The sequence below is a fragment of the Colletotrichum fructicola genome (genome assembly GCF_000319635.2).
Source record: "Colletotrichum fructicola Nara gc5 chromosome Unknown KSG_Nara_v1_contig06, whole genome shotgun sequence".
Lineage (NCBI taxonomy): Eukaryota > Fungi > Ascomycota > Sordariomycetes > Glomerellales > Glomerellaceae > Colletotrichum > Colletotrichum fructicola.
The window spans coordinates 1,372,231-1,385,014 of record NW_027094056.1 but is presented as its reverse complement, the minus strand read 5'-3'; the positions used below and the strand labels follow the sequence as shown (position 1 = coordinate 1,385,014).

The 12,784-nt window shown below is 53.9% G+C and overlaps 6 protein-coding genes across 6 annotated transcripts; 4 read left to right on the top strand and 2 right to left on the bottom strand.

Annotated features, from left to right (window-relative positions):
* Positions 1-321: 321 nt before the first annotated feature.
* Positions 322-1,453, top strand: CGGC5_v010672 (uncharacterized protein; the record flags this gene model as incomplete). The annotated part of the gene is made up of 5 exons (XM_032022703.1): positions 322-648; positions 702-827; positions 879-960; positions 1,008-1,114; positions 1,166-1,453. The coding sequence occupies 5 exons, from the start codon at positions 322-324 to the stop codon at positions 1,451-1,453; spliced, it is 930 nt and encodes a 309-aa protein (XP_031880398.1).
* Positions 1,454-1,927: 474 nt separating this feature from the next.
* Positions 1,928-2,524, bottom strand: CGGC5_v010671 (uncharacterized protein; the record flags this gene model as incomplete). The annotated part of the gene is made up of 1 exon (XM_032022704.1): positions 1,928-2,524. One exon carries the CDS (start codon positions 2,522-2,524, stop codon positions 1,928-1,930), a length of 597 nt encoding a protein of 198 aa, XP_031880397.1.
* A 1,294-nt stretch (positions 2,525-3,818) lies between these two features.
* Positions 3,819-6,411, top strand: CGGC5_v010670 (putative transcriptional regulatory protein; the record flags this gene model as incomplete). Its single annotated transcript, XM_032022705.1, has 6 exons — positions 3,819-3,934; positions 4,016-4,092; positions 4,155-4,203; positions 4,262-5,051; positions 5,104-5,355; positions 5,407-6,411. The coding sequence occupies 6 exons, from the start codon at positions 3,819-3,821 to the stop codon at positions 6,409-6,411; spliced, it is 2,289 nt and encodes a 762-aa protein (XP_031880334.1).
* A 617-nt stretch (positions 6,412-7,028) lies between these two features.
* On the top strand, positions 7,029-8,745 carry phacB-1 (3-hydroxyphenylacetate 6-hydroxylase; the record flags this gene model as incomplete). Its single annotated transcript, XM_032022706.1, has 4 exons — positions 7,029-7,397; positions 7,452-8,209; positions 8,265-8,383; positions 8,438-8,745. 4 exons carry the CDS (start codon positions 7,029-7,031, stop codon positions 8,743-8,745), a joined length of 1,554 nt encoding a protein of 517 aa, XP_031880403.1.
* A 1,166-nt stretch (positions 8,746-9,911) lies between these two features.
* On the top strand, positions 9,912-11,592 carry ATG29 (Autophagy-related protein 29; the record flags this gene model as incomplete). The annotated part of the gene is made up of 5 exons (XM_032022707.1): positions 9,912-10,172; positions 10,253-10,325; positions 10,382-10,391; positions 10,446-11,398; positions 11,462-11,592. 5 exons carry the CDS (start codon positions 9,912-9,914, stop codon positions 11,590-11,592), a joined length of 1,428 nt encoding a protein of 475 aa, XP_031880402.1.
* Positions 11,593-12,137: 545 nt separating this feature from the next.
* On the bottom strand, positions 12,138-12,563 carry CGGC5_v010667 (uncharacterized protein; the record flags this gene model as incomplete). Its single annotated transcript, XM_032022708.1, has 2 exons — positions 12,138-12,178; positions 12,227-12,563. The coding sequence occupies 2 exons, from the start codon at positions 12,561-12,563 to the stop codon at positions 12,138-12,140; spliced, it is 378 nt and encodes a 125-aa protein (XP_031880401.1).
* Between the last annotated feature and the right edge of the window lie 221 nt (positions 12,564-12,784).

The following is a 12,784-nucleotide window of genomic DNA, read 5'->3' as shown; positions in this document are numbered from 1 at the left end:
CGTTTTTTTACCAATTTTGTACGTTTTGAGTCATGACTTCGATTATTCACTACCATCTAAGAAGCCGAAGAAGCCTACTTAACGTGGTGTGGAGAATATGACAACATTGACGTCTTCTTTCAAGCTACGACCACCATTTTGTTGTAACAAATCTGATCAAACCAGAAGTCTGATTACAAATCTTGATTCCGATGAGTTGATTAACAATCACGACGCATCTGCTCGCATCTCTGGTATAAGACAGCTTGGGCAACCGTGTTTGCCAATTGCGTTTGGGATTTCGCTTCATTAAACTTAATCTGCTTTTTTTTCGAGACAAAAATGACGAACGTACCCGTCACCGGCGGCTCAGGCTATCTTGGTGGATCGCTACTTGCATCATGGGCGGGTGCAAACATTGAGGGTTATGACAAGCTGTACGCACTGGTGCGATCCGACTCGCAAGCTGCCGCAGTTAAGTCGCTCTACGGCGCTGAGCCTGTCAGATGTAGCCTTGAGGAAGGCGATATCAGGAATCTGGTCGTGGACAACGGCATCGCCGTGGTATTTTACCTGATTGATGCCTACCGTGCCGAGCGACCCGTTAGCTTCATCAAGGCTCTTGCTGAAGTTAAGAAAGCAACTGGGCGAGAAGTACACTTTGTCTACGTAAGTAATTTACTTTGCTGAGTATCTGGAACTACTTTCTAACTGGTATTCAGACGACAGGGACGAAGCAGTTTTCTGAGCATGCCGGTGCGCCGACAGACAAGCCACTTCTGGACACGGATCCCAATCTGTATGACATCCAGAGAGGCCAAAAGGCGCCAGTTGAGGAGATTGAGGTGGTATGTTGCTCCTATTCCAAGTGTTGAAACCCCCTGCTGAGAGTTCCAAAGGCTATAGCCACCAATTGCGCAGTAATTGATGCCGGCGAGAAGTTTGACGTTAGGGTGTACCTCTTTTCACCCTGTATTGTCTGTGAGTACTGAATATCTTAAGATCAACTTGTTCACTAACATCACCAGACGGCAAGGGATTGGGCTTTGGGAACCCGATTTCCATCCAGACGGTGGATGTGGTCACCGCAGCGAAAGGGGCAGGACGCGTGTACCGGATTGGGCCTGAAGGACAGGTGCGTCGCGGACCAAACGTCTTTTGTTCTACCGGCTAATTATTCGAGTAGACATGGCCGGTGTGCCACATATCCGACAACACGTCGCTCTACATCGCGCTGGCCAGAGCCATTTTGAACGGCTCCAACCCCGATCATGGGAAGTTCGGTTACTACCTAGCTTCCTCAGGCTCAGCCAGCTGGGATGACATATACGCAGCTGTGGCCAAAGCAATGGCGAAACGGGGTGTCATTGACAATGACACAGTCGCACCCGTCACAGATGAAGCGTTGAGGAAGATGTCCGATGCGTTGAATGTAGAGCCGGCGTCGGCGGTGTCCAAAGTTGGTGGAAAGTAGGTCGCTCATTCCTCCTTCCATCATCACACGAACTGATAATCTCTACCAGATCGACGTATACTCTCGGGCATGGGAGAAAGCTGGGTTGGAGCCCGCGATCTCCACCAAGTCATATCGTTGACTCCTTGGACGATGAAGTTGAACTCATCTTGGAGAGTTGGACCACCAAGCACCAAGGTATTAGGTAGCACATGACTATGTTGACTGTACCAAAGAGAAATCACGCCACAACATAATAAATTTGCTATTTGGGTATTCATTCAGGTTATCTTTCCCGGACTAGCTTGCCCGTAAGAAGTTTTACGCGACGGTTTGTTTCCCATAGGTGTCGATATTTTCAAATAGAATTAAAAGTCTGTGTGGTTCTCTGAGAAGGCCACACAACCCAACGTGACCAAATTCAGCTGTCGCTCAATGTCCTTTTGGCGGTTCCGCTCGCAACAGCCCAATCGCCCACGGTACAGTCTAGCTTTTTCAGTAGGTCTTCTTGAAGTCTAGAGTCTGGCCGTGTAGCATCTTCCTCACTCCTTCGTAGTATTCCGGCGTCAACTTCACCCAGTCCATGCAGTCCGACCCACAGGGAATGGGCATACCAGTGCCGTTGACAGCGCCTCCGAGCATGGTGGCCAAATTCATGCACACAGGGGGCACTCCTGTAGCTCGGATTCCATGGTCACCAACAGGACCTCTGATCGATATGTTTGCCTGGCGGGCTTGGTTGAAGCAATCATCCCAGTTGTACTGAGGCACTCCAGGAGGAGCCAGGCCGGGTTCCTCTAGTGACTGAGCTCGACGGGTTTTAATCTCGGCTGCAATTTCCCGCACCATTCTATGCGCATAGGTAACGGTGTACTGGTGACGTCTGTCTTTGCCCTTATTTTTCTCATCTTCTTCCTTCTTCTTCCTCTTTTCGTCGTCCTTGATGCCGACGGCGATAATCGCGGTAGACGAGCCGGCAAGAACCCCGAACGTTGCGGCAGCGCCTATCCATGCTATTGCTGGTGGCGCGGGCACACCTTGAATGAATGCCAGGGCTGCGAATATTACCGTGAATGCTGCTGTGCTTCGCATCTTGATAACGAGTTGGGAGTGCTGGGTTATTTCGAGCCGCCGATGGAACGCGTAGGATACAAGAGAAAGCGTGCGCACGACTGGCTATCCCATGTTTGAGGATTCTCTGGTCTTATACATATCTCACTTGGAATATTGGATACAGTGTCAAATTAGTCATCGAAAGGAAGTTCATCCTGTGCTCCATTCAGTTGGAAGGCCGGTAGAAGTAGCCCTTAATAATCAGTACCACAAGTACGACCCATCTCTCTTTTGTTTTGTTTGACCCACCGGATGCGCCAGAAGTTCATCAAAGCATTACAGTCCCCAAGCTCATACGTTATATTCCGCAGACTCTTCTTTCACGCTTGAAGAGACTCGACTCCAAGCTTTTCCCGATGCGCATTCAGCAACGCATCCCTGTGATTGTTCGTGGAGAGACACCGTATGAACCCTCGTCAATCTGGTTAAGCCGCTCTCGTAACTGAAAGCCATTGAAGCCGTCTATTTCATACTTAAGCGCGGTACTGTTGTTGCAAGTGCCCGAATCTCTCTTTGAGCCCGGCCATGGTCTCTCCAGAAGGCAGCTCCTGCGATACCGTGTAAAGTGCGGTTAAGTGGCGAACAGACACTGTGCTGGCGCGGAATTTGCTGTGAGATTCCGCTCTAAGTGCCGGACATCCTAATTTCCGTCTTTCCGCGCCCCGCAAACCCCTCCCGCCTCAGAGCCAGTGATGCAGGCTCACGAGATCAACTGCCAGGGATGAACGGTGCTGACATCCGAACTAATAATGCTAGTTCACGAGATCGTGATTGGAGAATGTGTAATCACAAGTTGAAGGTGCTGTAAGATTGTGTTCAATGCCTCTCAGTTGGCGAGACATCTCACAGACCTCAATTGCAGCATCTACCTCCTACCTGAATTGCACAAGCAGTGTACTGTTTCCCCCAGCAAAGACCTGTCTTAGAGGTGCCAGTTCTCATCGCTGAGCGCTGTAACCAACGTAGCACCCGGCTATCACTGAGCCGGACAATACGTCAGAGTGCCTTAGCCTCCCTGTCCGGCCTGAAAACTCTACCCCGGAGAGGATAACAGTGGATCTTGCGGGGTGCTCTATGCGGGGTGTGCGGCGGAGGATGCCATTGCCCAACATTCAAAACCGCGGGGTTTCACCAATTCCGCTCATTCTTCCTCCCATCTGTGCCACCCAACATTTGTCGGACAACAACCCCTAGAAAGAACGCCTGCAGGACGTGGAGAAAGAAAAAAGCAAAAGGGATTACGAACTTTTTTTCCTCATTTCATCTTTCCGCCATGGACCCGCCAACTTCCGAAGCAGCACCGGGTTCCGGGTCTCCAGCCACCGCAAATGGAAATGCCACTGCAGCCAAGCCGCGTGCGACCAGGGGGAAGTACATCTCCAAAGCATGGTAAGACCCCCCTTGACAGTGGTACCACATTACAGTGGCCCTTCTGGCATATTGTGGCTGACTGTTACGGTGATGCTGCAGCTTTGAATGTAGAAAGAGAAAGAGCAAGTGTAATGGGAGAAGTCCCTGTCTACGCTGTGCACGTCAATCATTGACCTGTAAGACCATATTCTTATACTCTTCAAGATATGCTTTGATGAACGCTAATTGAACACCAAAGGTGCTTATCCCGCTTCCAAGAAGCAGAGGGAAACCCCAGCGAGTGGGACGTGAGTTCAGCCCCATCCGGTCTGCTCGGATGATTTCAGTCTAACTCGAAGATTGCAGCGATGGTGATACCCAAGCCATTCGGTCTTTGAAGGAGCAAGTTGCTTCATTGCAGGGCGATCTTGAACTGCTCCGTCAACAGTCTCCCCACCGACGCTCAAGCTCACAGGCACACTCGTCGCCCCAGTTCGATGAGACTCTCAATGCCTCTCGTGCTCGCTTGATCTCACCGGACTACACAGACCCAGGCAGCAATCCAGCAAGACCAGATCAAGCCTTGCCCACGACGGAGCCCCCTGAAACCCAGGACAACTGCCAGCCGTCAGCAAGCTACACGTTCAACATCAGTCTGGCCCGGACACATCTTCGTGCGCAGGGCATCGCCATGACTGATGGTGATAAGCAGGGTGCCTCATCATCTGCAGATCGAACCCGACCGCCTTCTCCTTCCATCCACACACCCCTGGAATTCGGTGTCGGGTCCGTCGACCCTCTATGGCTGATTGATGAGAAAGAAGCCATCAGGCTCTGCAATCTCTACGAGGTCGAGATAGGCATCCAATACCCCTTCCTTGACATCACTCGAATCATCGAGAATGTGCGCGTTCTTTACAGGGCCATGGCCAGTGGTTCGCAGAACGGCTTCGCGTTTACTGCTATGCCGGGTCCCACCGTCATTGATCCGTTAGATCTGGATTTACTCAAGATGGTCATTTCAGCGGGATCAATCGTTGAAGCAGGAGGATCCAGCCAGCTTGGAAAAGCCCTTTTTACTGGAGTGAGGAAGTCATCACACGACAAGTTGTGGGAACCAGCGAGCGTCAAGAACACGATGCTTTTCGTATTACTGGTCAGTCAAGCATCATATGCAGAATCTCATACTTATGCTAACGCGTTTATAGGCTATTTACAGCTTTCTCACTGGAGATGACCTTCAGGCCTGGAGGCTAGTCGGCGTTTCCGCTCGCTGGTGTTTAGAGATCGGCCTTCACCAAGCAGGCACAGTCAACAGGATCTTCAAGGAGGTAGAGGCGCGCAAGGTAGCGCTGAGACTCTTCTGGTGTGTCTACACGCTAGACCGTCGATGGGGCTTCGGTGCCGGCCTACCATTCGTCATGCATCATTGCGATGTCGATAGAAACCTACCAGAGCCGGTAAGTTCCCAATAGACTGATACATGAAGAGATGAAAGCTGACTGTCGCAGGACGATGACGTTCCATACCTCAAAGCCATGGTGGCCTACAGCCAGATCGGCAACAAAGTCTGGTCCACGTCATACAACTCTGCCCGGACTACAGGGGCAGTTAGGGATGACGAGATATCCTATCTGCTGTACCTGATTGGCCAGTGGTATGAGGAGCTCCCAGAGAGTCTGAAACTCAGCCCAGAATGGGAATCAAATGACTGGACAGGGTCAACAAGAGGCCCTCAACGGCTCCAGCTTTTGTTACATCTGCGAGCGAACCAGATGAAGATTCTCCTCTTGCAGCCAATCTTACACTCTCCTTCGAGCCTCAAGATCAATAAGTCCAAAGTCCAATCGCTCATCAGATTCGCCAAGGACACCATTCAGAAACTGAACTCGTTGAACAAATCCACGGACATCTACCAGACGCAACAAATGTGCTTCAATCACTTCTTGGTGTCTGCGCTCGGTGTCATCTTCTTAGTTGTAGCACTTGCGCCTTCAGAGTACGGCGCCGCAGTCCGCGACGAGTTCCACATCGCGCTCGATCTGATCCGCGGTCTCAGCGCCAAGTCCTATGTATCGAGCAGACTTTGGAAGATGGTCAGCGATCTTCGACTTGCATGGAGGAAACTGGGCTTGAATCCTCCCCAAACCAATGACGACAGGGAGACGCGTGCGCTACGTAGCGCAGTCGCGACTCCCCCGCCTTCTTCGAGCGGCGTAGACATCTCGCCGCATAACATAACGCACCTCGGTGAGGAGGATTCGAGAACTGGAGAGCCTGAGGTCTGGCACACTGGGGCAAGAGAGCCCATTAGTGATGTGCAGATGGCACAGGAGCTGAGCGATTTCTTCAACGCGATGGATAGTGCGCCAGACTTTACGAGCTCATATCCATTACTTGGCATTTGCGGCGATGCGCTTGAGTCCGCAGAGGGAAATCCTGATGACAGTCTACCAGAGAATGCTCTGGACTCGTCAATGCTGGACGTTTCTCATCTGTTTGTAGATATGTTATGAGACCCAATGAGATCATGAGAGTGTTCTACTTCATGCCATCTTTTGAACCCGTGGAAGTTTGCATCATGGTCTGTATAATAGAAATTATGTGCCGTGAAACATTAGCAATTTCAACGATTCAAGCTTCACTGGTGACATGAAATGGCATTACTGGTAATACCTAGTGTTCGGCTCACTACAACAGCTGCAGTTGCCGCAGTCGTCCAGCAACTAAGTAAGCAAAGCATTCATCATTCCTTAATTCAATATATGAAAGGTATCATTTTAACATACCAACATTTTGGGTGGAATCAGAGACCATCTTCCGTAGATTGCCGTACCAAGCCTCATGCTTGGCGGAAGTTGAGCATCGCGGAAGGCGGAATTTGAACCCGCCAAATTCCGCCGCACGCTCACCACGCTACGGTCCAGGAGGGATGTCACACAAACTTCGAGATTTCCCTGAACCGGTGGGAGTGAATGAACCTTCCGCCCAATGAAACATTGTCTATTATAAATTTCCCCGGGGCGGCCGGTGGTTATTAGTTGGCATTCTTCTGAACATCCAACCTCCTTAAGACGATCTCATCTCAGCACCACCTCGTCGACCACTCGTCATCACCGCAAGTGCTACGACCATGGCCATCGCGGACCTACTTCAGATCCTCGCCCGAGAGGCGACAGACAGACCCATCGAGTTCATGGCAAAAGGCCTGAGCTTGGTGTTTTTGGTATATGTTATTGCGAACGAGTTCATCCGCTCCAAGGCGCGGTTATCCAACTTTGACGGACCAAAAGGCTTTCCCCTCATTGGGAACCTGTGGCAGGTCAGACATGACGCTGCGGAGAAGTACAGGGAGTGGGCGAAGGAGTTTGGTTCGGTGTTCCAAGTGCAGCTTGGCAACATTCCCGTTTTGGTCATCAACAGCGCCGCTGCGGCGAAGGTGATTCTCGGTCACAACTCACAAGCAATTGCGTCACGCCCAGAGCTCTACACTTTCCACAAGGTATTTCATCTCATACCCACAATCAAGCGCGCCCCCATGCTTACACTGTGAAAGATCGTGGCCAACACCGCCGGCACGACCATCGGCACTTCACCATACAACGAGTCCCTCAAGCGCCGCAGAAAGGGCGCCGCTTCAGCCCTCAACCTGCCCGCCATCAAGACGTACATCCCCCACCTGGACCTCGAGACCAAGGAGTTCCTCAAGGACGCCCTCAACTACGGCAAGGCGGGCAAGCTGCCCGTGAACCCCATGCCCCTGGTCCAGCGCCTCAGCCTGTCCCTGGCCGTCACCCTCAACTGGGGCTTCCGCTTCCCCAGCCACGAGGACCCCCTGTTCAAGGAAATCATCGACGTCGAGGTCAACATCAGCCGCTTCCGCAGCGTCACCGACAACCTCCAGGACTACATCCCCCTCATGCGCTGGAACCCCTTCTCGGCGGGCACCCGCGCCGCGCTCGGCATGCGCGGCCGCCGCGACATCTACCTCTCCAAGCTCAACAACGACCTCAAGGAGAAGGTCGCCAACGGCACCTACGAGCCCTGCATCCAGGCCAACGTCATGCTCGACGAGGAGGCGAAGCTGAACGACGTCGAGCTGGTGTCCATTAGCTTGACCATGCTGTCTGCTGGGTTTGAGACGTTCTCGACGGTCACGACGTGGGCGATTGGCTTCCTGGCGCAGCACCCCGAGATCCAGCAGAAGGCCTTTGACGCGATTAAGGAGGTTTACGACGTGAACAACCCGCTTTGCGACGCCAACGACGACCAGAGTATTCCCTACATCAGAGCTCTGGTCCGTGAGAGTTTGAGGTGAGTCCTGCTTTCCCCTGAGCTGAGATGAATTTCTGAGTCTGACCCCTCACAGATATTTCACCGTCCTCCGCCTTTCTCTTCCCCGCGCAACGAACAAGGACTTTGTCTTCGAGGGCAAAGTCATCCCTAAGGGCACCGTTGTGTTCCTCAACTCCTGGGCTTGCAACATGGGTAAGCCCCTCCCCGTCTCGCTCACTTCAACTCCAGTACCTGACACAATTATAGATACCGAGGTCTGGGACGACCCCGAGGTTTTCCGCCCCGAGCGCTGGCTGGAGAACCCCGAGGCCCCGATGTTCACCTACGGCATGGGCTACCGCATGTGTGCGGGCACACTGCTTGCCAACCGCGAGCTGTACCTGACCTTCATGCGCATGCTGGCCAGCTTCAAGATCTCCACGACCGAGGTCATCGACTCGAGCCCTCTCACCGGAGTCGACGACAAGAGGAACTTGGTGCTCGCGCCCAAGCCTTACACTGTCTCATTTACCCCTCGCAACGAAGCGGCTCTCCGAAAGGCCCTTGAGATTTGATCTAGGTCATTGCGTGTGGATTCTTGTTGAGATTCTTGGTGATGTATTTGGGTACTGGCGGGGGACGTTGGTGCGGCTAAGGTCAATGGCATTTCTTTTCATGTTTGTACGCGATCAAGAATGGGGTTCTTCAGGCATTTTCACAAAACGGTTGCATTCGATGTCGGAAAGCAGCGTCCAAATAGGATGGATGACAAAAGATATCAAAAATGAACATGTCCTTTTTCAACATGAGTCAAAAATGTTCCGAAACCGAGAATCGAACTCGGGGCTATGCCTAACCTCTCACAAGGTGAGAGGGCATCATGTTGGCCACTACACCATATCGGATTGGTTCATGTGGATCACGAGCACTGAGATGGTCTTCAATGGTCGGCGACGACTGGCGGGAGTCAGACAGGGCTGGCAAGGAAGTTTGGAGACTTTCAACTTGCTATGGTGGGTCTAGCCGTCGAGCGAAACTTACAACTCAAGTCTTGAAAGGTTCTTGGGTTCTTTATCGGCTTTGCAAGGTTAGGTTGTTGTGATCACCGCAGCAGTAGAAGACGCCTTCTTGATTGGCAAGACAGACCTTCTGCCTGTGTTCGACGGTCATTCTGTTGGTCTAGCGCCCATTTGCTGTACGGTTAATCAGCGCAGTTGAATAAACTGAGTCTGAAGTATAACTTAAACCCAATTGCTCCTACATTACTTGCGTTCCCAACGCACGTTTTCTCTACCAACAACTAGTTCATTCTATCACAAATAAGTCGATCCAACCAACATGTTGGCTGAATCAAAAGGCCTTCATGCGTCTCAGCCTCAAGACACACGGGCAAACGTGGTCTACAGGGTGCGACCCAGTCTCGGAAAGCCTCGCCTTCTCGTCTAATGACATTGGCCCATAACCTCACGAAGGTGCAGTGTAGATGATGAGACGCAGCGGTTGTGAAGGTTTGGGGCTTCCTGGGCGGGGTCGGGCGACTCAGGGTGATGCCATGGAGAGAGCGTTCGAGAAGATGCGGGCTTTTGACGGCATTGGGTATTCTTTGCTACCTTCCTGACAACTCACCATCGCATGGCGTGACTCTGAAGAAGGTTCATCCTTGGTCAGCAAGAGGTTGAGAGAGTGAGGACGAAACCGCAGCCAACGGGCTCCCGAACAATGGCCCAAGCACCAGCCCCCCATGCACACCGGTGCCAGCCGTCAGCGGCCGTGCCATCCGGCACCCGTTATCGCTGCCGCAGCTCCGATAAGGAACGACGAGTTAAACCACTTCCGTCATCCTCGTTCCTGCGGTCGCGCTCCTTCAAAGCTCCCCAAGGCTGTCACCATCCCGAGCTACGCCAGCAAGCATGACGAACACACGTACGGCATGACTGACCCTAATTACACAGTCTTCGTTCGGCTGCCCATCCTCCGGGGCGAGTTCACGGATCCCCCTCCGGTAGGTTTCCCCCGTCGACGTCGTCCCCCGATGGCTCTTCCTCGCGGGGCTGAGATGCTGATGCGATCGCACCTTTGCAGGTCACCTGGGATTCCACAAAGGACGATGTGCTATGGAACATCCTCTCCGGCGCAGCCAAGACGGAAATTGACTGTAAGTCTCGATAGCTCCCTTCTATTGACATTGCTGACTCGAGTTTCTTCATCCAGGGAACGAACTGTAAGTCTCCCTCCGAACGTGGACTTCCCCCATCAAAGCTCACCCGTCTCCCAGAGCTGCCCATTTCGACGTGACCGTCGACTTCCTCCTCCAGCAAGTGGCCTACCTGACCGAACGACACACCGCCCAACTCCGCGCCCAAGTCCGCAAGGCAACAGCCGCCGTCAAAGGCTCCGCGGCACCTTCCCCGATCCCCGGCGCCGAACCGCACTCCCACCAGCGCACGATATCAGCCCTCTCCATCCGCCGCGACTCCCCCCTCCCCCGAAACGATGCCAGCACCCCCGCGACCCCGATAACCACCTCCCTCCGCCCGAACCTCTCCCGCAACGGCTCAGCCGGCACCATAACCCGCAACCTCGGCGGCGAAGGCACATCGACCGCCCGCCCGGGAGCCACCACCAAGCCGTCCACCACCTCGCGGCCATCCAACGACGGCCAGCAGCAGCAGCGCCGCCGCCTCTCCTCCCTGCCGATCCAGAGCACGCCCCGCAGCCCGGAGCCCGCCTCGCCCCCGGACGAGTCCAGCTCCCCGGCCTCCTCGGACGACGAGTCCAGCCCCGCGCAGTCGCGCATCATCCGCCGCCCGCCCCGCTTCCAGCAACAGCGCGACGGCGGCGTCAACCTCGAAGACGAGGACGACGACGACGCCGAGCCCGCATTCCTGCAATACAAGCCGCAGTCCGCCTCCAACGCCTCCTCCGCGCAGGACATGGGCTCCACGCTGCGCGGCGACCCCCGGAACGCCCGGCGGACCCCGAAGGGCAAGGAGAGGATCCACCACTCCGAGACGTCGGACTCGTCGACCAGCTCGCCGGCGCTCATCTCGCGCAGCTCCGCGACCAGTGATCATCGTCGCCCAGCTGCTGGAGGTGGCGGTGGCCCTCTGTCCCCGCGCCGCGCCGCTGAATTGTCTGGGAAGAGCCCCAGCTCGAAGGGCAAGGGCTACTCCCGCGACGGGAGCGACGGCACGCCTAGTATGGGCAGCAGTTTCAGCGACTTGGACGGTATGTTTTCTCCCCGCACGCGCGATGAATTTCTTTGGGTTTTGTAGCTGACGGTGTGTGCAGACGCATCAGTGACGCAGTCCGCTTTGGAGGAGGCCCTCGCGAGTAAGATGCAAGACGGCGCCATAGGAAGCAGGTTCAGCATCAGCCAAGCGTTCAGGAGTCGCTACATGCCCAAGCCTGGCCAGCAATAGCAGCATTACGAAGGACAACGTTATTTCCTCTTTTTCTTTCCTGGTAGATCATGGGACGAATGGGTTGGGTGGCATCCGCGGCGTTTAGGTAAGATCACGAAGCGGTTCAGAATGTCTATTTACTTTGGTTTCTCTCGTGATGCAGTGTGGGCTTAGGGAATGACGACAATAAACCTTCCCGGGACTAAGTGTCCTCCTATATTCCAATACGAGCACAATTAGCTTTTCACCAGGTTCCATGCGAATCATTCCGCTGGGGCAGGTACATCTCCTTCACTGCCGGATTTCTCGAATGCATTTGAGGATATTCAGTATTATTTCACCCCAGTGAGCAGGAAATATGGTGCAACAAGTTAACGCCAGCTATGTGCAAGAGGTGCTGATACCAGAGACGAATCGCAAATGCTCCCCCAAACCAGGCCCAAGTTAAGACTCTCCGCAACATCATGTTCAAGCCAGCACCGGCTGTCCCTTCACATTCCGCGTCCACATTCGATGCGGGCTTTTGGTTCTGCACTTTCTGCACTTCTTGCAATGACGAAGTTCTAGGCCTTGCCACGCATCTCGTATGCATCTCCCCTCTCAACTGCGTCATCGTCAGTATGTGGCACAGCCTGGTTCGAGGTCGACTTACGGTCACCCTCATACTCCCTCCCCGAGCCAAAGTCATTCCATGCTCTCTTTTTCCTCGTGGGAGGCGGTATCTCGAGGTCCGCGAGTTCTGCCTCTCGAGACGATCCGCCGTCGCTCTTGGTCTGGCCTGTGTCGGGGTGGTCATTCCTGTATGGTGGTTGTGCGCTGTTGGAACGACGCTTCTTGGCCTTTCGGTTGCGGTAATAGAAGAGAGAGCCGATGGCGGCGAAGAAGACGGTGATGGTGCCGATGATGACTCCAACCTCGACAGGAGTCAGGGCTCGCGGAGGAGGCGCGGGCTGCTCGCCAGGACGGGAGTCTCCTTGGAAGAAAGACATGGCGGGGCTTGTTGACGAGAGTCTGTTGTTACATTCGACGGAGAGATCGAGTCAAGCTTGTGGCTTCGGGGCGCTTCAGATCATTCGTGAAAGCGATGATGCCCGGTCGAGGAGCAAGGTCGACGATGGTCAAGAGCGCGGCTATTCGAAATGGAGAGAACCAGAGTGTCGGGACTGGGGGAGATGAAATACGAAAGAGCGGTGGCCATTCGACGCAAGCA